The 23,170-nt window shown below is 39.4% G+C and overlaps 1 protein-coding gene across 2 annotated transcripts in view; it reads left to right on the top strand.

The window, feature by feature from the left end:
- The window catches only part of SH3KBP1 (SH3 domain containing kinase binding protein 1), a 236,441-nt gene that overhangs the window by 137,812 nt on the left and 75,459 nt on the right, over nucleotides 1-23,170 (top strand). For both annotated transcript variants that reach the window (XM_059815901.1, XM_059815892.1), the window contains one exon: nucleotides 4,924-5,120. In XM_059815901.1, the coding sequence (XP_059671884.1) occupies nucleotides 4,924-5,120 (197 nt within the window). The remainder of the gene's footprint in view (nucleotides 1-4,923; nucleotides 5,121-23,170) is intronic.

Genomic DNA, 23,170 nt, shown 5'->3' with positions numbered 1-23,170 from the left:
AATCTTAATTTTATCTATTTTTTTCTTAGTTTCCACTGCATATGGTCCTCCTCTTCTGTCACCTTTGCCTCTTTCCCTCAGCCATGAAGTGATAAGAGCAAGAGCAGACTAGTTCTTGGAAAAGCTATGGCTTTTATTCTTTCTTATTTATTTAAGTCCAGAGGGCTCCTCAGCTTGTTTCAGTCAAAAAATAATAAATGATGTCGTTTTCCCAATTGGTCAGGAAGGATTCTTTTAACTTTGAAGGAGCTTTGTAACATTGGCCTCTGTATTTGGCCACTCAAATGAAGTTTAGTGTAGACAAGCATCGCTTCAGTCCCTTCTGTCCTCATTAAAATAACCAAAAAAACTGTTATTTCCTATGTTGCTTTTATTATGAGGACTGTATACTGAGACAAAGCTCTGTGGTGGCATTGAGAATGAAGTGGCTTTCAGAATATCATCAAACACAGAGGGGTGATGCTAGGGAAATCTGTTGTAAGCCTGAGGTAAGGTTTCTGATACAAGGTGTGATGTCTCATCATAGAAGACTGGTAATAAAAGATGAAGATGCCGTAACAAAAACCAAGTGATGATGCAGAAACAAAAGCCTAATTCTTACTGGAACCCCTTGAGGTTTCTGATCTCTCTTTCATGCAGGCTTCAAAGATCTGGAAGTCCCTGTGAGACCTGTTGAGTAATTCCCATAATTACTTCCATATTTTATTTCCAACAACTGGCCAAGGTCAGGTCCTTTTCTCCCACAATTAGTGATGTAGAAAAACTGTTTTAAAAATAGCTTTTCTCTTCATCTCAGGGAGTGGCTAAGAGCAGTCATGGATCATATCAGTTAAAATCCAGCTACTTGTAGAGGGAGGTCTCTGCACTGCTCCTTACCTCCATCACAGAGTAGTTTGAGGAGATTCTGGCAAGGATGAAAGAGGGAACCTTTGCCAGAGAGTAATTTTCCTATCCCATGTTAAGAAGACCTTTTGTTCAGCAAGGAGGTGATGATCACTGTAATTTTTGAGTTGTGGACATTTTATTCTCAGAAATACTATTTGTAGCTCAGTATAGTTGACTGGTGACCCTGCTCTTTGCATTTAGAAGTAGTAAAGAAAGTTCATTCTAGCCTCTGTCTCAGCCAGGGTGCTAGTGACTGATCTTTTGCAAAGCTGGGAAAGGTCCAGCTAGTAGAACTTACAGCTTCTTCTGTTACTGGCCAAGTCACAAAAAGGCGTAGGAATAAGAAAGAGTGACTTTGACTTGTTGCCTGAAGAGATTTGTACCTCTCAGGCTTAATTAATCTAGCCTTGCATCTCTTGGTGCCTCTGCATCATGGAATGGCTCTGCTACAGATAGCCAACCTCGTCCCCAGAACCACAGCACAGAGCAAGATCACTGTGAATGCTTCAATTCCCTGGTTATTGCTTTCATGAGCTCTGGAAGAGAAGGAGTGCACAGAATTTACTTTACTGTTGTCAGAAATACTACCGTTCTAACTACCATATAAACTAGTGTGGTGGGTTGACCCTGGCTGGACACCAGGTGCCCACCAAAGCTGCTCTGTCACTCCCCTTCCTCAGCTGAACAGGGGAGAGAAAATACAACAAAAGTCTCATGGGTTGAGATAAGGGCAGGGAGATCACTCACCATTACCGTCATGGGCAAAACAGACTCGACTTGGGGAAATTAGTTTAATTTATTACCAGTCAAAATCAGAGTAAGATAATGAGAAATAAAACCAAATCTTAAAAACACCTTCCCCCCACCCTTCCTTTCTTCTCAGGCTCAACTTTACTCCCAATTTCCTCTGCCTCCTCCCCCCGAGAGGCACAGTGGGACGGGGAATGGGGGTTGCGGTCAGTTCATCACACATTGTTTCTGCTGCTCCTTCCTCCTCACACTCTTCCCCTGCTCCAGCGTGGGGTCCCTCCCACGGGAGACAGTTCTCCACGAACTTCTCCAACATGTGTCCTTCCCACGGGCTACAACGTGGGTCCTTCCCACGAACTGCTCCAGCATGGGTCCTTTCCACGGGGTGCAGTCCTTCATGAACAGACTGCTCCAGCGTGGGTCCCCCGCGGGGTCACAAGTCCTGCCAGCAAACCTGTCCAGCGTGGGCTCCTCTCTCCACGGGTCCACAGGTCCTGCCAGGAGCTTGCTTCAGCGCAGGCTTCCCATGGGGTCACAGCCTCCTTTGGGCATCCACCTGCTCTGGTGTGGGGTCCTCCACAGGCTGCAGGTGGATATCTGCTCCACCGTGGACCTCCATGGGCTGCAGGTGGATATCTGCTCCACCGTGGACCTCCATGGGCTGCAGGGACACAGCCTGCCTCAGCGTGGTCTTCACCACGGGCTGCAGGGGAATCTCTGCTCCGGCGCCTGGAGCACCTCCTCCCCCTCCTTCTTCACTGACCTTGGTGTCTGCAGAGTTGTTTCTCTCACATATTCTCACTCCTCTCTTCTCTGGCTGCCATTGCACAGGATTTTTTTTCCCCCATTCTTAAATATGTTGTCACAGAGGCGCTACCACTGTTGCTGATGGGCTCGGCCTTGGCCAGTGGTGGGTCCGTCTTGGAGCCGGTGGCATTGGTTGTATTGGATGTAGGGGAAGCTTCTAGCAGCTTCTCACAGAAGCCACCCCTGTAGCCCCCTTGCGACGCAATCTCAATACAAGCGGTGAGACCAGATTTGAAATTTTCCCCCAGGCCCTTCTTGGGAAAATAAAAAGGTCCAAGTAAAGAGATCGAGACCCCAGCATATTTAAGGAAAGAGTTGTAGTATTATTATTTAGACCATTAAAATTCCAGTCCTGCACAGTTTATGGAACAAATAACTTGTTCAGTGCTATCTAAATTGAATGCTCGAAGGAACAGAGATGTTACTTATATTCAACAGGTAGATGTAGCAGCCACAGGAGGCCGGAGGGCCTAAGCATTTTGCTTAATCTTTAGTCTTTTTGTTTGTTTCTGACTGAGAACTTTAATTATGCATTCATACACCTTTCAAGTTTCCGATACAGACAATCTCAGAGCAGCATGTGGTGTTTTTTCTGCTTAACAGTTTTGCTGTGTCTGGCCTGACACATAATTCCTGATTTCCTTTCCTAGCAGTACCCTAACAGATGAGCCCCTTGCGTCTTGGATTGGGAAGCTGTGCCTGTAGGCCTCAGGACTTGCAGTGGTTTCTGTGGTTCATTGGAGAAGCTTAAAGTAGCCCATGAAGAAGATGCTGTGTTTTACTGGATAGTCATGTTCCTAAATAGTGAATTGCCAGGAAGACAAGAAGTCTCCCCCCAAACAAGGCACTGCTTACCAGAATGACAGGAAGTTGTTGGATGGAGACTGTCTACTTGTTAAAACCAAAGCCATCACTTGTGGAGGCAAAAGCAAAGGATTCAATTGTTAATACTAAAACTTTTATCATAGAGATTTTCATTGACTTCATCAAAATATTTTTTCTTTAGGTAATTCCTGTATTTGGTTTTATGGGGTTGTTCTAGTGTAGGCTGGAAATGATATGCAGGTGCTTCCAGCTCAGGAACACTGCTTCATTCTGTTTCTGTTGCTTATACACATCAGAGAATTGTAGAAACTGAGGCATTATAAAGATTTTCTAAAACTTCCCACATGCTCCACAACTCGCAGCCCTTTTATAGGGATCAGGTAGATTTTGTCCGATCTTAGTGCCGTTTCTTTCCTTTTGGGCAGAAATACAGATAATTTTTGGATAACATTACTTGCTTACCCAAGGGAAGAGAGAAAGAGATTTGTATATAATCTCTACTTGATTTTGGGTGTCTGGATTTTAAAGAAGAATCTTTCTTCTGTACTGGCAGCCTCTTATGATGAAAATCCATTGCAATCACTTTGTGGATCTTGATATAAATATAATTAAGCAGATAAGCTTACTTGAAATTTTTCTTTCTTTGACTTGTAAGATCCGGGTCTGTGACACCATGAATGCTTGTGAGGGGAATGTGAGGATTTGGATTTGTCATTATTAGGTAGAATTAGTGCTGTAGTAGCAGCAATTGGTGTGGTTTTTCTGGAAACATAGGTCAATCTGTAATGTGGAAAGGAAGATTTAAATGCTCCTGGGGACTGTTTCAGTTGGAGGAAACTACAGTGGGTCACTTTTGCTGCCAGTGACTGTTTGGCCTGATTCTACACCATTCTGCAAAGTGGCTGAAGCATAACCGTATTGCATCTGTGGTCTCTGCTATTCAAACAGTAGATATTTTCAGTTAAGCACAGATACATTTTCTTATTCACTGAGAGAAGTAATGCAAATCAGAATGTCAGGTTTGATTTATTATATTCCTAGAGGATAGTGTGCATGGGTGCTTTTCCTAAGAGGCTGTCTATGCTGCAGAGAGATTTAATTTTCAGCAGGGAATGTATTATGCAGCTTATTTGATTGCAAATTTGTTTAAACAGCTTTCAGCTTTATATTTCCCAGTTAGGTGATGTAGCTTTAGATACTAATTGCATAATTGGCTTGATATGAGTCGCACAGATTTAAGGTACGGTGCGCCTGGTCTGACTGCTTGTTAGCTTTAAGTGGCTTTATACAATAGCTGCCCTACAACTGAATTTAACTTTTTCATTTATTGAGTTCTCTTTTAATAATTTTTGTCTGAGGAAGAAGGATTTTCTTGATACTCAAGGAATGGCCGTCTTCATTCACGAAGTTTTGATGCTGGAGTATGCATGTTTTCTGGATTCGTTTAAGTTCTAACTGGTACACCAATGTGATGAAATAAAGTAATTTTTAAAACTCAAAAATGAGCGCATGGCACAGAAAGCATTTTCTCTACCTGTTTCTTGTGGTTTCATTTCCTCAGAGGATGGTGGGAGGGATCATTTTGCAGTCACAATCTGTTTTGAAAATAGTGAGCTTCACACCTAAGATTTCTTCTTTCATCCCTCCATTTCACAGGCCTAAAAGATGCTACGGGCTCTGAGAGTGATGGTGGTGACTCTTGCAGCACAAAATCAGAAGGAGCCAATGGAGGCACGACAATCCAACCCAAAAAGGTCAAGGGTGTTGGCTTTGGAGATATCTTCAAAGACAAACCTATAAAGCTACGACCAAGATCAATAGAAGTTGAAAATGACTTTCTCCCAGTAGATAAGGTACATGTCATTTCTTAATTCTCTCTTGGTGTTGGTTTAAAGAAGTTTGCATGCTAAAGTTCTAAATTCTGTTACTGGCCAAAACTTGAAGCTTTGTGGTCATTATTTCCTAATCTTTCTGTGGACAAGATTCTGCTTTTTTTTCCTTTTGCTGCACATCAGAAAGTGAATTCCAGTGAGGTTAGGTGCCTGCAAGAACTGTTACTTTGCTTAAATATTTACTTCTCTGTTCATACCTCCATTGGCCTTTTTTCTAAGAAAATACTAGTTTAGAGAACAAGACTGGAGAGGCTTTTCAGGCTTTCAGTTAATCACATTATGGTTAAAAAAAAAAAGCAGCTAATTCTTATATAAACTAAGAGGGAGATACTGTCACTGTGCCATCAGTTCGCTTAAAAAAAAAAAGGAAGCTTTGGCAAATACCTGAATACCTCAACTTAGTACTTGGTTTGTTGATTTTAAAATGCTTTCAAAAACCACCTAGCTTTGTTTAAAGGGATTAGTAAAAGGGAAAGCATTATTTTTTGTGGGTTTGTTCTATATGACATAAAAAGAAAGTCCTGAGATTACCACTTGGGGAAAAAAATTACTTTCTGACAAATTGAAACAGATCGTCTTTTTAGAGAGCAGTCTTTCTTTTAAAGCCTCCAAAACTGTCACTAAGTAAATTAGAAATAAAGAGAGACTAGAACACAAAATGAGATGTTTCTAATAAACTGGAGGAGGCAAACTTTTTCTAAAGAAAAAAAAAAGGATTGATCACTCTAAGGTATGTTCAGTAGGAAAACAAAGAAGTGCATTGTTTCCTAATGAAGTAACAACTAAAGAAGAATCTGTGAAATCCTTCCTTTAAGTGAACAGTTAGATTTTCATAGGATTGCTGATATGCTGAGAAGTGTAAGGAGGCTTCCACAGTCTGGAGTTCTGCTATGGGCATAGTTACGTGATGCATCTTCTTTGGCTTCATGGTGATTTTAAGAATGTCCTGGGCAGCTGCTCTTGTTCCCTGGTGCGGCAGCTTCTCACCTTTTGGGTTGTGCTTGTCCAGTTGTCTGTAGAACCAGGCGCTTCAGGAATTACATCTTTTTGGCCCACAAAGCTTGTGTTTTTTAACCTAGATCGTTTCAGTGACCTGAATTATAGCACAGCACCTACCCCCACATCCACCCTGAGTTACAGCAGCACAGCAGAAGGGGAGGTCCTACAGAGGCATTGTGGAAACTTCTTTAGTTACGCTGAGGGACAATTGGTTAACATTTTACAGTAGACTGCAATTTGGATTCTGTATAAGGAGGACAGTGAAGAGCTGGGATAATCTAAGTAAAGGAAAAACCTAGATTGTATTACTCCTTGACCATTGCTGACTTCTTCAAAGCCTGCATGGTACCCTGGTTGCCTTCTGTTTCTGGGTGGGCATGTGTGGCACTTTGCTAACATGCAGGACCAGGAGCAGCTGAGCTGCATTCCAATGGCATCTCATCAAAGAAGCCCCCCTGGGATACAAGGTAAGGACAGGCCAGGCCTGGTGGTGTTCACTGAGTGCCAGCTAATGAACCTCCCTCCTGACACATTCAGGGAATGGGGTAGAGAGCAGTGAAGTCAGCTTTGCATGGAGCCATCATAGTGTCTTTCTGCAGCATAGTTTATTTGTGACCCTGACAACCTGCCAGTGTTTAAGGTGCCATTGGACTTTATGAAAGCTTTGTAAGTACCCTGAAAAAGAATTTTACCAGAACATGAACTTGGATAATAAAAGGTTTCTTTTTTTTTTTTTTTAAACCCCATTTTGGAGGATGTTTGTTTTTATAATTTGATGGTTGCCTGCGATCTTGTACTTACAAGTACAAGTCTTTCCTTACAAGTCCCGTGTAAGGAAAATTGCTTTGTATATAGGAAGCACCTGATAGCAGGCAGACTTAAACTCATGCATGGCTGTACTTAAACCTTTTTACAGTACATAAAAAGTCCTGTAGCATCAGGAAATGTGTATTTTAATAATGCAGTTCTACAAGAGGTGAGTTTTAAATTATTAATTTCCCACATCTAGGTATGTAAAAGAAATACATAGTGCAGGAAGAAAATCACCTGAGATAAACACGCTATTATAATTCACATTATAATAGTATTTATAATTGGTGTGTAACATAAGCATTCACTTGTAAGGGTGATGCATATGTAGGCACTGACCAGAATTCAAGTGTTGCACAAAATTCAGTTCTCCTGAGTCTGATATAGGCAGATGAGAATTTACAAATAATAAGGCCCTGTTAATGCCACATGAAGGATTTCTTGTGTCTGCAGTTTACTATGATTGTAGCTATCTCCACAGTAGTGATTGTAAATAGTAACTGATGAAAGTAAATTACATATCCCTTGAACTCTGGGGTCCCTTGTTGTCATGTGAGGTGTTTGCAAAGTGCTTATGAAGTGGCCTTCATTCCCTGAAGGGAAGTCTTACTCCACTTTAAAAATAATGCAAAGTCTTAGCTTTGTTTTTCACAAAGAATGACTATTTGTGCAGCATAGGTTTGTTACCCAGCCAAAAATTAAATATAGACTTTTCAGAAAATTTCTAAAATTTTCCATCCTACCCACAGACCTTCCTTCCTATGTCTTCAGATTTCTCCTGAAGTTGGCATGGTTAGTGGAAAATAATGGCTTCATTTTTGTAAACACAAACCATTATTTGTGTTTCAAGTTTGTAGATAACTAAAAGCAAAGCTTCTTTGCTGTCGTTGCTTTTTTCCTGTCTAGGATCAGGATGGTTAACCTTTGAGCAGTGCCATTCAGAGGCTTCAGCACTGTGGTCTTTGCCTAGTCATAGCACCAAAACATGATTCACTAACACAACATTCAGTTACGATTGCAAAACTTTAACCTCCCAAGTACTTCTCTCCTGGCTGCAAGAAATTCCTCCCTCGTCATTGCCATGTTCTTTGCCATTTAATACTGGCTGAGAGAGAAAGAGAATCCTGCATTTAGTTTGTCGTTCCAAGCAAGGTTATACTTAACTTGAGAGGTCTGCATACTGGATCAAAGGTGTTGCCATGTATGATGCATAGTGCCTAATTGATACAAATTTTTCTCTAGCGATGTAGTTTTTAAAAGGATCTTTGCCCTGGTATATGCCTCACTCATTTACAAGTAGCCTCAGTTTTTCAATAACTTTTAATCTTTTGAAGAGGCAGAAACAATGCTTTCCTCAATTCCTCCTTCTTTTTTTTTTTTTTTTAATTCTTTCTGAAGTTTGGAGACCCTAAAACTCTTTCTGTTGCTTCTTTTTGATACAGTTATTGATGAAACATTTTATATATTACTGTAATGATACTATTACCTTTTTGATTTAAAATATTTCCTAACAACTACTGACTTTTTAAAAGCATCAATAAATTACTGTGAGGATTTTATAATGTGGGATTATTTACAACAAGATAATTCCCATGGAAAATGTCAGTCCCATTTACAGAAGATTCAACAGGGTCTCATTTTGTTGGCGTTATCACTTTGTATTCTAATGTGTTTTCAATTTCATGAATCATTAAGTTTAGATCATATTTCATGCAGAGGTGAGATGAATTATTGGGGTGTTAAGGTAAGAAGGCTTTTACACAAATATTGGCAGGAGTGCGAGGGCAGAAAGGATTTCTGCCAGTTGAGCAGAAGGAGATGCCATTAGGCTCTCCCGTTAATCACTAGGCAGTTTGATGGGCTCCAAGTGTTAGCCCAGTGGTAACGATGTAGGATATAGCGGCCCTTGTCTTTTAAAGTGATCAATAAACTCTCTAACTAAAGGCAAAACTGAGTAATTGTGTGAAACCCCATTGGTTTTGTTGGTGTGCAAAATTCATTGCTTTGCTGTTCTTTGCTCTAAAAATCACAGAAGCAGATTATCCTAGGGAAATTAATGATACAGTTGTGGGAGTTTAATTTGAGCAGTGCCATCAGAGCTGTGCTTTTTTAAAAAAGCAAAAGAATCAAATACTTATGCTTTGTAGTCCTTTTCTTTGCCTGTTTGCGTTGATGAATTGACCACTGGCCACGTATAAGTAGAATCAGATTCCTGAGGCTTGGCTCTGTCAAATTCCCATTAATGATAGGTGTCATTTACAATGCTGCATGTGACTGAAGATGTAACTTGCTGACAGATGAATTTATAGAAGATATACGGTATGCATATAGGCATGTTGTGTCTCCTGAGAAAATTCAGTGTAACACTCTTAAAGCAGCACAAGTTTTATGGTCAAACAGAAATGCCCATTTCACATGTCCTCCTTCTGCTCATGCAGCTTCAAGACATTTAAACAGGTGTTTATGCTTATTTCTTTTTTCCTTTTTCATTTTGTAGCAGCTTATCTAAAACTTCTGTGTCTAGGTTGGACTTCCTTCCAATATGATTTATATGTCCATTGTTCTAAGAAGCTATAACTTTTTCCTCTCTTGTATCTAAAAATAAACCTCTGAAAGTAAAGGAAAATTAATTCAACCAATGCATTCCTTAGTCTGAGTTAACTGTATTGGGTTGGTCAGTGAGTTGAGGCTTCAGCTGGAAATGCTGAAGGCCATTATAGGTGGATATAAAATAAAAAGTCTGAAAAAGCCATTTTTATCTTTCTGAAAACTGCCCTTACTTCAGAAGAGACTATTGAGAGTATTTTTTACATTTTCCACTTGAGATATATTTGTAGTTTTCTGCAGGTAAGACTTTCGTAGTTGGCTAGCAGTGGTGAATTTGAGCAGAGCCAGATTTCATTAACAGCCTGTGATGAGGTCACGTTAGCGTTTGCCAGAACTTAATGCAAATTATATACTCAGTCATCAAACTGGGGAATATTGCAGCCACTGTAATAATTTAATATAAAGGGGGAGGCTGCCATGGCTCTAGATCCAGCAACTTGTACTATCTAGTTAACTGGTGTTTAGGGATCCTTCTCACTGCAAAACACTGAATTTTTAGAGAAATTTTTATGTCTATATATTTTTAGTATGTTTGGGAGAGGAGAAATGAAGAAGAAATAATGGAAGTAGACACAAGAGCTATAAGGGCTAGAAGCTCATGTCAATTATTAAGTCTACCTGTCCTCTGTAATAAGACAGAAATTTGTAAAATCTGAGACTGAGTGCCTGCAAGGCCTGAGTTTCTATTTTAAGCCGGTGAGCTAGGGACCCAGAAACTGTGGTGAATGCATTGTGCTGACAGTCACATCTTTGCCACACCTGTTCTGTCAGTTCCTGCCTGGTTGCTTGTAGAAACCTTTTTTTCCCCTTAATTTTTGGTTGTCATTGAAAAAGAAGTCTTTGAGAGATGCAAGTTGGAGGCTCCTCCTGGTGTTTCTAAACTGGCTAATGATGTGCCCGGGCTCACCCAGTGGCACCCAGGATGCGTGGCCGGCACTGGCTGTGCGTGCTGCACGGGTCGGTCTGTGCTTGCCTCCATATGGCATGGCTCGCTGCTACTTGCTTTACCCCTCTGATGCCTTTAGAGGTTCTTGCTCCCCTAACAGAAATGTTGAAGCCAGTGTTCAAAATACTGAGACAATGAAAAAATGGATGTGAGCAAAACCACCTGGTACTGAATACAAACGCCATTAAAAATGCCTGCTGAGGCAGACAGCGTGCGATGTGAGTATCAAGCGTGTGTAGCCCTTTGCACTTGAAAGCACAGGTTTCTGGCATTCATTTATTCAGAGACAGCCATTGGTGATGGCAGCAGCGGTCGTGGCAAGCATCAGAAGTGTGTCAAACTCTGCGTAGGAACAGGGGGAAGCACTCAGCTGTTCAAGCAGCATTTGTGTTTTGCTTTGAAGTTGCTGTCTGCCGTAGTCTGGCATCCCTGCCCTAACCATTTATTCTAGTGCCATCTTGTGAGGAAAGCTACAGTGGAGGAAGGACCCTGACCCCTTCTGCAGCTGTCATGGGAGCAAGGCTGCCTGCAGCAGAGACTCACTTGTTTGCTGCTGTAACTTTCCACTCCTCGGGTTCAGTGTGGAAACAAGATTTATATGTTTCTTTCATTATGCAAAAAATAGCACACATTTGCAAATGGTGACTGATGTTCATGAGGCACTGTGAACATGATACATACATTCTTTAGAAGATTATTGCCCTTTCTGGAGTAACTAACTCACAGCAATAAGAAGGAAGGGTAGGAAAAATATGGTCGGATCGTGAAATGAAGGACAGTCAAAAAGTAGCATGCCCCTTTTGGGGAGGCTGACTCAAAGCAGGACCTGTTACCAGGGGAATTGAACAGGAAATGAAAAATTAAGTTTAAAGAGAGGAACAAATTCGATAACCTTGGCTGGCAATGAGTCTCTGCTGAGTCACTGGACTGCTACGTGAGTGAATAGTGTCTCCTGATCTCCTGTGTACTTCTTGCCCTTCCCTGCTATCCCATTAGATGTCTGTGCTTTCATGTTTTGTCACTTTGGTTTGTAAAATGTTCAAGCTGCCTGAACAGAGTTGTCCAGGTATTGGTGGCGTGGTTCAGCTTTCACATCAGTCTGCACTAGCAGTTTTTGGCAGAGGAGGTTACCCACACAATGGTTTGTGCTGCTTGTGATGTTTTTTAGGCTTTTGTTTTTAATAAAGCAACTATTGGACTCAATATAGTTGTCTGTGCCACAAGACTTTACATGTATAATACTGGTCTTTATTCAGAAAAGATCTGTCCATATTAAAGAAACACATCAAGTATGCATGAAAGCATATTCAACTTATGTTTTGGACTTGAGCTGCTTGAAGAACATCTAAAAATAGAAGCAGAGTGGTGTAAGAAGTATTGATAGTACCAGAAGTTACTCCTAAAAGTAACGTGGAAAATCTGGTCTGTTCTCCTGGGGGAGAGCGCTGGGCTTCTGCCAGCATGAGTTCTTTTGGAGGAGTGCTCTCTGGGAGGGAATACTCCTCATTTTTTCAGTCACGGTTTTGATTAGGAAATCTTAGGATGCTTCAGTCTGAAAAACAGGATGTGTAGGTTTAAGCTAATGCAATTTTATTTCATAATAGGGAGACAATAAAAGTATATATGTTCAAAGTTGCTCTGGATTAGCTGATGATTGGTAGCTTGCTAATCACAGTAAATCTCTGATTTTCAGTTGAGTCTGTACCATTACCAAGCTTTATAGCCCCACAAGCTTTTTAAAGGAAGAGTCATTAAAAACCTCAAAATGCAGTGCTTTAATAGTTGAAAATAAAGCTGCTTTCCTGAGTTCCAGAGATACTCGATGGAGACATAAACTGAATTTCTAGGAAAGATTTGTCTCATGTTTCAACTTCAGTATGGAGAAAATGCTTCAGAAAGTAACAGTACTGACATGCAAGCTGGCTTTTTTTGCTGCTGAGCTTCAAGAGAACTGGTTCACGAATTAATACAATATAGTATGTCTAATAATAGCAGTAAAATCTACCTAAGTAAAACCTAATTGATACAAATTGCTATAAAAATATTTAAATTAGTGTAATCAAGGCTTTAGGAATAAACAGTTTTATAAACTGTGTCTTAGTGTTGCTAAGTAAAATGAATTTTTTTTCCTTGCCCTACTTGTATTTTGTTGGATAATATAACTTTGATTTTTAATTGCTACCTCTGAGTTGTTAAATTTTTTAAACTTTGAAAACGTTGTAAAAATTCTAATGAAATGACATTTTATATTCTTAGCACACATGAGCTTTGAAAATTAAAAGAACACACACAGTTATGCAAAGAAAATAAAATAACCTGTCTGACATTGGAAATTACATAAATAACTTTCATGCTTGCTGAGGTATTAAAAAGACTGCGAACTGTAAACCAAAATGAATATAACCTCTAAATTACAAAAAATATATTTATACACTCATCTTTTGCTGTCTATTTAGCTTCATTAGCTTGTGGAATTTTTCTGAATGGGTTTCCTTTTTTAAATTTTCCCTAATTAAGAATTATTTTTAAAAAGTCATACCTCATTGTAGTACTTATACTTTCATATACTCATAGATTATATGAATTATAAATGTGTTACAGATTCTTCTTCTCGCTTAAAACAAACACCAGTAATTGTGTGTTTTCTGGAACTGAAATTAAGGACATATTGCAATATAACTTTAAAATAGTTTGTGATTGGAAAAAAATTGTGATTGGAAACCAGAAATCTTCAGGAAGGAGATTGCAGGCTTTGCTTCAGACTTTGCTCTGAATCACTCCTGAACCTGTTCTGCAGCATGGTGCAGGCACAGGGAGTGCTGCTGCAAGAGATGTTGCCTTTTCTGTGAGCCATCATCTCTTGCTCATTTCCATTCTTTAAAATATCCTGATAACTTTTTCCGGAGATGTGTACTTGCAGTGATAGTCCTATTCCGATCAGTTGTGATTTGCTGTCAGTATAAGGCCAAGGGGGACCTCAGAGATCATCTAGTCCAAGCCTCTCAACTGGATTAGGACCAAATATATATAAAAAATCCCCAGGGGATGACTGGTTTTTAAAAAACATCCAGTGAAGAAAGTTGTGTATCCTCCCTGTGTTCTTGTATTTCACTGCTGTAGCGGAAAATATATTGTAATATCCTGGCTCTGTAAAATAACCTTTTCCTTGTTCTTTTTCTTAGGAACCATGTTGAACAGTTTATTGTCCTCCCCTTTAAAATCTACATACTGTCTAATTTTATCATGTCCTTCCTTATGCTGGTTCTAGAGAGAACCAATTTTTTTGCTTTCATGTTTTTAATGTATGAGTTCAGAGGCTTTTTTCTTGTCTCATAATTGTGTTGGCACTCCCATGAGAAAGCCTCTGTAGGGAATGGGCTGTGCATGTATAGGGAATGTGTTGAGTATGCTTAAGTATGTCCATAGTAGACATGTTTGTGTGTAAATGCTTACTGAATAGTATATAAGGTCAAACGGGAGTGAGAGTGTATAGTATCTTGTGGCTTGCTTAAATATAAATCTTTAATTTCTTCCAAATTATCTGAAAAGCCCATGGTGTGTTTCCCTCCCCTGCCCTTTTTCAGTCATTTTAAAGTTGAGTGTTTGTGAGGAGGCAGTATTAAGAATTTATAAGATTTTCATGGAACAAAGCATCATCTCAATGATGTTTCAGTTTCTTGATCATCTTTAAAAAACAAAAGCTGAAGCAAAGGCATAAATGACATGAAATTTCAGCTTATTTTATTTTAACAGAGAGACCAATACACTCAGAATTTGTTACAAGCTTATTTTCCTCTAGAGTTATTTGCAAGACTTTCTGTCTGGGCTGTTCACAAAAAGTCTGTACATCCTCGCTCACATTGCCTTTCCTAGCTGTCGGTCTCAAGAAGCCAGGAGAGACTAGGCTGGCTTGGGGAAGGAGAGGAAACTTCTCACTGCAAGTGAGCAGAGGTAGGAAAAGCTCCAGATTTCCTGTGAAATAAACAAGTGGAACCTTTGTTTCCCCGGGATGGCCCGGAGTGTGAGTCAGTGTCAGGGCTGGGCTCCTGCTCTCGCTGAGCTGAGCTCATGCAAGGAAGGGGCAGGACTCCAGGGCTGCTCTTGGACACTTCGAGCTGCTGAAAGGCAGCTTGGCTTCACAATGGGAGAGGAGGTATTTCTTTTACAATTAGTTGGGTTTTTTTACTGTGGCTGTTTAAAACTGTATCGTAATATATATTCTGCAGAGCACAGGATTCGACTGCAGGGTTCTTTGGTTCTTCTGTACACTTTGTAGAGGCTGGGTAGGTAAAAAGAAAAGAAGGAAGAAGAGTGCTGGGGATCCTGAAGTCCTTTCTGCTATAGAGGACCGTATTAGAATAGGGGGTTACTTTTGTGTGAAAACATATTCTGTCCTGGCTCTGTTTAGTTTAAGTTTTTTTTCCTTTCAGGCTGTTTGGCCATTAAGCTTGCACAGATGTTTTTTATTTCTATATGATTTGCTTTCAATTTTCTTACTCTAAAGAACAATGTAACTTTACAATTAAGCAAGCCTGGTTGCACAGTCTTTAGGATGTGTTGCTCTTTCAAATGTTTGCTTAGTAAACAAAAATTCACCCCCCCCTTTTTTTCCTTCCCAAATGCACTAATAAAACTGCACTTCTGTTTGGCAGAAAAAAGAGGAGGAGCTTTACTAATTCCTCTTCTGTGTGAGGTGACATTTGGACTCTTTTGTACAAATGAGGAAAATTGATGCGAATTTTTTTTTGGAGAAAACTATATTGTGATAATAAAATCTAAGTGGAAATTATCCTTTCCTTCAAGAAAAAGCAAGGAAAACTCAGTCAACTGATGCTTGTAAAATTTTATACAAAGCTGACTGGAGAGACACCCAGTAAACTGCTTAATCATTTGCAGATACTTTGGGGACTCTTAGTAGAAAAATGTAAATTTCTCTCAACTTTGGCTTTTCACAGCTAAAGTCAGTCAGCTGTGTGCAGAAATGAAGCTACAAGTTTTCTGAGTTGCTTTTTCTCGGAAAATGTGTCATGTGTCTTTCTTTTTTCCTGCCTTAAAAAAAGAAAAGAGGAAGGAGGAAAGGAGTAGTGCAAAAGGAACATAGACTAGCCAGGCATTCAGTGGGATAAAAAGTCAGTAGGCCAATTTCTAAAACGCCTTTTTAACTCCTTGTTGCATATGTTTCTATAGGAGGTCAGTGGCATCTTGCGTTTCTAGAATAGTTCTTAAATACTACAGGCATGAGCTTATATTATTACAGTTAGTTGACTAAGTGCTTTGTAAAAACTTCCCAATAAAAACCAAGGAGGCGGGGAGAGGACTCAGCTCCTGGGGAAGTCCTGATGCAACAGCAACTGGTAGCCAAGTATGGGGTGCTGGTGTCTGCTTTTTGCTGGGCGCTGGGCTGTTTGCCACACGTTGGCCACCCAAAGAGCAGTAGACCTCCATATGTACAGCTGACAGTTTCTTCTGCAGCAGTCTCTGTACCTAAAGCACTTGCTGAAAAGAAAAGCTGAAACACATGATATTAGTCACTTTCCATTTGTGTTTTGAGTTTCAGAGCTTCCTTCAAAGAAAAAGAGATGAAATTCCAGTCAGTTGAAAGAGAACTGGATGGAGATGCTAATGCATTTTGCTTTGTCACGTGTTGCTCTGCAGTTTTCCCTGTAAGAGTTTAAAATAAAAATACCTCCCTGATTTGCCTCAGTAACTTCTGTCCTGATTTCAATGATGCAAGGTGGGGGAAAAAATAAAACACTAAAAAATGAAAATTAAAGATAATTTGAGGAGAAAAGAAGAAATAGAATGCCAAAATGGAAGAAATAATTGCTGTCAGCACTAAGTCTAGGACTATCTGCATGACAGTATGGGTTTAGTCTGGATTTTTAGTCACTGATTTTGAAAAATATAATTGAACAGCTACTTAGCACTTCGTTGTCAGCATCATAAATTTCATAAAAGAGCAAAGAAGTATTGTTGCCGCTTTAAAAATTAAGATATTAAAGAAGTGCCATCCACTGCTTATTGTTTTCCTAGATTTTTTTTTTGAGAGATGAAAGTAGCTGCACTGCTTCTCTTACTGCTGCAGAAGGAAGTGGAGATCCATGTAGCAGTTTTAAGGTTCATTAATTTTTTTGTAAAAGAGGGAGGTTTCATAACAGCAGTTTCTAAGCTGGATGGTACAATCTGCATCATGCTACTTACCAACTGCAATCTAGACAGGCACAGTTCTCCTGGGAGAGTAGGAAGGAATTTCATTCACTCACTGCAGACTGACTAAAGGATTCTTCCTAGAGGAGATATAAATTAATTCTGAATTGCAACCTTCAAATGGTAAAATTTCTGGCAAGGGGTGCAGGGGGACATGATCTTTAACATTTGTGTGAGCCACAGTCAGTAAAAGGGGAAAATGAAAAGTAAATAAAGCAGGGAAGAAAGAAGACTTATCTGCTCCAAAAAATTCTTTACAAAAGCGCCTTCTAGCATTGTAAATCTGCAGCTTGAAGAGGAAAGAAAATGAGCTTGTTCATAAAGCTCATTTTGATGTGCACGCTTTCAGTGCTTTGAGATGAGGCAGTTGGGAGCATGCTGTGTGGGTTTTGTTCTGTATTCGCTTTTTTTTAGATTTCACTTGCTGAAGTGTTTTTACTCATCAGTGATTCTAACATGTCTTGCTCCATTTCTTTCAGCAGCATCTACCTAATCTAAACTCTTACATTCGTTTTCTCACCATTAACCTTTTAGGAAGACAGATTTTTATTTCATTAATGATTTGAAACTGACAGCCTGACAGCATCAAATGTCAGGATTCCAAATTTTACAGAAATGTAAATGTTATAAAGCGTGTGAGTTAAGACACATAGGTTTCTCTCCTGCCCAGCACATCAAGCGTATCAGTAGAAAAAAGCCTGTCCACTCCCCTGCCTGCCCATAATTTGAAATTTTAAGAACTTGTCAAGTTACAAGGTTACCAAGTTACAAAGCTTTAGAGTCTGAACTCAGTTGCTGGTAGAACAGGTTTAACTGTGGAGAATGGTGATGTAAAAAGCAAAATGTACACTCCTCTGCTCTGCAAGCCACCCAGAGTTTTAATGAAAATGACGTTTCACTGTTCATAGTCATTCATGTTTTTGTTCCTACCCCCTTTTCCGTCCCAGAAGTTAAACCAAAAATTTTGCATTGCATATTTTACCTACTTATTTCTTTGACTGTTATTTGAGATAGCACATATTTCTCTGGTGACTCGCTAATGAAGGTATTCTTCATCTGTGGTTTGTAGACTGCTGGTGGTCTGCTAAATACCTGGTAGTTTTAGTGCATGGATAGCTGGATGGGACATTTGGTGCTGGCTCAGGTCGTTTCTTAATGGAGCTCAACAGCTGGAAACAAAAACTAAAGTAATTTTCCATTTAAGCAATTCTGAAATCGCTGAAGAGGTGTTTTGTAGTTGTAAATGGGAAGTTAGGAATCTGTGAAACAGTCTCTCTAATTAGATGTCTTCCCCACTATGAAGGTTTGAGACTCTCCTTTTAATGCAAAAATATAAATTACATGAATGTGGAGGATATAAACAGTTACAGCTCAGCATAAACATCAGTATCATCGCTGAGGGAGCAGAGTGTATTCATACACTGAAATATTGTGTGTCTGAAGACATCTTAAATCTATAGCACTTTCTCAGAGAAAATCTGAGACAGTTACAGCCTTTTCAGACTGCTTGACAGAGTCAAATTGATTCAGGAGGTTGGTACGTTGTTACGAGCACTTCACTGATAGTGTGTGGTAGACATAGTCCTTCTTGCAGGTCAGAAAAAGTTTCTAAACAGGAAATGCAAATGTGTATTTCTGTCCTTTTTCATTACAGTAGCTGACTGTCAATCCAGTGTTTGCTTTTTATAATCTTTTAGACTCATAGTGGGTTTCTCTGCTTTTGTGGGAACTACAAAAGATGGCCCAGGAAAGCAGACATATATGCCACAAAGCATTTTCTCTATTGAAAATTTCTGTAGTGGCTTACAAACGAGAGGATTTAATTTAACCTGTGAGAGTTACTGCTTTATAATTTGGAAGACTTTTCTAATTATTTTCTCCAGATATCTTTGTTCTCCCCTATAGTTTTGTTTTCTTTTTAACTGAAAAACTTAAAGTTTGTTTGATAATGTTTGGGGGGAGAGAGGAGTTGGAGTAATCCTTTGAAGTTTCCCTTGTGTTATCACTTAAATTTTATGTCACCGTGCTTTATTTAGATTTACTTTCTGAAGTGTACCGTATTCAATATTCCATTTACATATGTTAAACAATGAGATTTCCAGGAAATTGAAGATCCTGACATCTGTAGTTCTGATCAGAATTGTGTCTGGGCTGGTATCATGCCTCCAAACAGAGGTCAATACTGGAAGCTTAGGGAAGAGTGTGAGAACAGGGTAAACATGCAGAGAAATTCCTGCAGTGAGTCTTCACAGCCTCTAGTCGTTTTGAACTTTGTGTTCAATAACCCTAATGGATTTTTTTCCTCAAATCGGGTAGTCACATTTTCATTGCATGTAACATGTTAGCATCTGTAACTCCTGTGAAAGAGTTCCACTCAGCTGGATCACACGTTGTGGGAAGGAGTTACCTCCCTTTGTTTGTTTTGAATGTGGTACCTGCTAATTTAATTTGATAGCCCTTAATTTTTATTACTGAAAGAGATAATGAGTGAGTCCTCCCTAACTACCTTCTGAATGCCCCTCCTGATTTTTATAGACGTGTTAAATCACCCGTGTGTATCTTTTTTTTTCCAGGATGAGGAGTCTGTTCCATAGGTTTGATCACTCTTGGCGACTTTCTGTCTTTTCCATTTCCTTTAGGGACTGAGGTGGGTTATGTGTAAGGGGGAAAGGGGATGAGAACCACACACAATGATCTAGGTGTTGGATGGATTTATACAGCATTTTGATAGCGCTTTCCATTGCTCTTTATTCCTTTCCGAAGTATTAACAGCTATGTGTTTCAAAGCCCATAATTTCTGTCTAAAGATAGCGTTTTTCCTCCAAATGTGTAATTTAACTTCTCTCTGAACTGAATTTCTGTCTTTCCTCATTTCTGGATCATCTGTGAACATGTGGAAAACGAGCCATGATCTAGATCCCTGAGGGACTCCACTGGTCACCATGCTGAAATCCTGCCTTTCGTTTCCTGTCTTTTAATCGGTTACTTATCCAAGTTAATCTTTTTAAAAAAGGATGAACAGTAAACTCCTTTTAAGCTGCATCTCAGTTTTAGTTTTTAGTGTGCACTTAGGTTACAATTTCAATCTTCTTCAAGAGCCAGGACCAGCAATTTTTTTATTTGTGTGTTTTAATGAAAATTGCTGTGGTTTGGCCATGCAAAGTAGAAAAGATCACACTGGACTTGCATGAAGACAGCATTGTATTGCTGTAACACCAGTATTTATTGATTAGATAGCTGGGTTTATAGATCTATTGATAGATCTATAGGTAGATAGATACAGATGGATAGATAGATACATATAATTAGATAAAGATAAATCTACAGATGGATTAGCTGGCTGCTGTCCTGGCAGGTAATATGCATGGACTATACAACTAATATATTTAAAAATAGCAACTATCATGGGATTCTGTTGACTGAATTTAGATGTCTATGGTGTTGCTAGTCCTCAAAGTTTCTTCAGAGTCTGTAGACTAAAAGGCATTATTAGGACATGACCTTTCTTATCCCAAAGGAGAAGTCCAGATGAATTACATGCTAAAAAGGCTGTTTGCCTCCAGTGATAGAAGGGAAGCCTGCAGTGACTGATCCATATGTACACATCTGGCTCATAGATGATGTTTAAGTGATATGAACTCCATCTTGAATAACTACTTCAGAACAACAACGTATTGTCGTTTTACATCTCAATGACAAAACCATCTGAATGCAATTGTACTGAGAAGTATAACCAGAGTATATGTAAAATGTGACAGACTCGCATGTAGTTATAACACAGCAGAAGCGAGAGTCTATATGAAAAACTAAATTTTAAGATTTCCTAGCTTTTGAATGGCTAAGTAAGAAATCATGCTAAATGATCATTAAAATAACAAGCAATTGTGAATAACATATTAAATAGATAAAATTTGATTAATAAAAGAAAAAAAATACAAGATAAGTTTGATTGCAGCATCTAGTGCTTTCTCCTAAAAAAAAAACCACACCTGGAAAATCTACCAAAGAGCTTACTACTCTGATCTTTGTTTCTTATTCATTCACCCTTTTTCTTTTAAAGAAGTTTTTCCCGAAAAAAAAAAAGATATTTAATTGTTGTTATCAAATAAAATGTGAAGGAGTAACAAACTCTGAGCCATCAAGGAATGTGGACATACATTCATTAAATCATCCTGGTCTTCCTTTCTCCCTCCCTTTTCTGCTGTATGTAATTCTTCACAGTGGTATGCCAAAGGTAGTACAGGCTTGCTATTTTGTCTTTTATTTTGCCATGAACATTCAGAACCACATAAATTGTTCCTTGTCTATCCTGGTAAGTGATTTTATAGGTCTTCTCTGTACGTGATTTCCAAATACTTTTTGACCTAATTAAGTAAAGCACCGGTAACTTCTTTAATTAAATATTTCAGAAGTTACAATTATTTTGAAAAAATAGAATAGTTTTTAATCAAAACAAATGTGACTATTCCTTAAGTATTCAAAGCATTTGTTCTTAGGCTTGATGTAGTTTAAGCAGTTTAACTGATGAGAAGATGTAGTTTTGCTTTTTTCAACTGCAAAAAAGAAGTACATCAGAAGAATAAGCATTGGTGATGAATCAGAAAACAAAGCCCCAGCAAAATCATGTTTTGTTCTAAAATTTCCCTTGTTTGGGGACCTCTGTGCTGTTTCCTTTGCTTTGTTTACTTTCTTGCTTGCTTGTCCACTTGGATTCCAGTGCCATGACTGTGGATGACAGATACAGCAATTGTAAGATGCTCTGACATTTAGTACTCTATTTCTAGGGCACCAAGTGAACTGAGTGTGGTGTAATGTAATTGCAACCTGTTTGCCATTCTCTGGAATGAGAATTAGAGTATTGTAGTAGGATTTAGACTGACATGCTATTTTTGTCATCGTCTCGTCCCGTCCCGTCCCCCCCTGCCTTTTTTTTTTGCATTCAAGAAGTAACTTCTGTATTTGATAAAAATGTGTCAGTTTCTGTGTGAACACTAGAAAACATTTTTCCCCCAGATACCTTTAGTTTTTCTGCATATGCATCCTAATTCCAAAACTCTTTAACATTCAAGCAGGATATACTTGCTGAATACTTAAACGTTGCTTTCCTCTAAAGCAGTGCTGGTGTAGTAGCCAGTTCCTGGAGGACTGATGTTCATGAACAGTTACAGGGCCTCCACCTCTTCACTGTTGACTTCAGACAGCTCGTCTGCTTTGTCCAAACTTGTTAATCATGGTAAGAGTCATGCTGATGCCTGAAATTATGTTAATTTTCAAGAAGATCCAATAGGATGAAGGGATTGCTTTTTTGCTTGTAAGACCAGAATTTTATTCGGAGGGACATTTTTTATTTAAAGATTTGTTGATTTTGTCTAGACAGAGAGAATTAAGGTGTCAGCAGTTCATATGCCTTTTGCAGCAGCTAAAGATAGGGTTTTGCAACCTTGCTGTAGAAGGGTAAAACCTTTTACAGGTAAAATCTTTTTCAAAAAAAAAAAAGGATTTATTGATTTACAAAGATATGCTGTAATTCAGAAGGCCTGTGTTCATCCAAGTCCAAAAATAATTTAGTATAGACATCAGCTGGAAAAACCGCACTTAAATCTGCTGGAATATGGACTAAATGTGAAAACACGTTATTTTCCGATTGTCCAGTAGAAGGTAATATAGCTTGACTGTGTGCAAAGAAACTATAATAGGAAATTTAAAAATACTTTAATTGCTTTGTTGTCTGCTTTCGGTGAAATATTTGCCAAACATCCCACTAAAAAAGTTCTGTAGGTGTGTGCCACATCTGATCCTGAGGTCAGGGCTCCCATTCTTTATGGGCAGTGTGCCCAGGTGGCCAAGAAGGCCAATGGCATCCTGGCCTGCATCAGAAATAGTGTGGCCAGCAGGACCAGGGAAGTGATCGTGCCCCTGTACTTGTCACTGGTGAGGCCGCACCTCGAATCCTGTGTTCAGTTTTGGGCCCCTCCCTACAAGAAGGACATTGAGGTGCTGGAGCGTGACCAGAGAAGGGCGACAAAGCTGGTGAGGGGTCTGGAGCACAAGTCTTATGAGGAGCGGCTGAGGGAACTGGGGTTGTTCAGTCTGGAGAAGAGGAGGCTGAGGGGAGACCTTATCGCTCTCTACAATTACCTGAAAGGAGGTTACAGAGAGGTGGGTGTTGGTCTCTTCTCCCAAGTGACTAGTGACAGGACAAGACGAAATGGCCTCAAGTTGTGCCAGGGGAGGTTTAGGCTGGATATTAGGAAAAATTTCTTTACTGAGAGAGTGGTGAAGCATTTGAACCCTCTGCCCAGGGAAGTGGTGGAGTCACCCTCACTGGAGGTGTTCAAGGAACATGTGGACATGGCATTGTGGGACATGGTTTAGTGGGCATGGTGGTGTTGGGCTGATGGTTGGACTTGATGATCTTACAGGTCTTTTCCAACCTTAGTGA

Source organism: Gavia stellata, chromosome 1 (genome assembly GCF_030936135.1).
Source record: "Gavia stellata isolate bGavSte3 chromosome 1, bGavSte3.hap2, whole genome shotgun sequence".
Taxonomy (NCBI): domain Eukaryota; kingdom Metazoa; phylum Chordata; class Aves; order Gaviiformes; family Gaviidae; genus Gavia; species Gavia stellata.
Note: the sequence above shows the minus strand (reverse complement) of the source record. Positions and strands in the feature narration are given on the sequence as shown.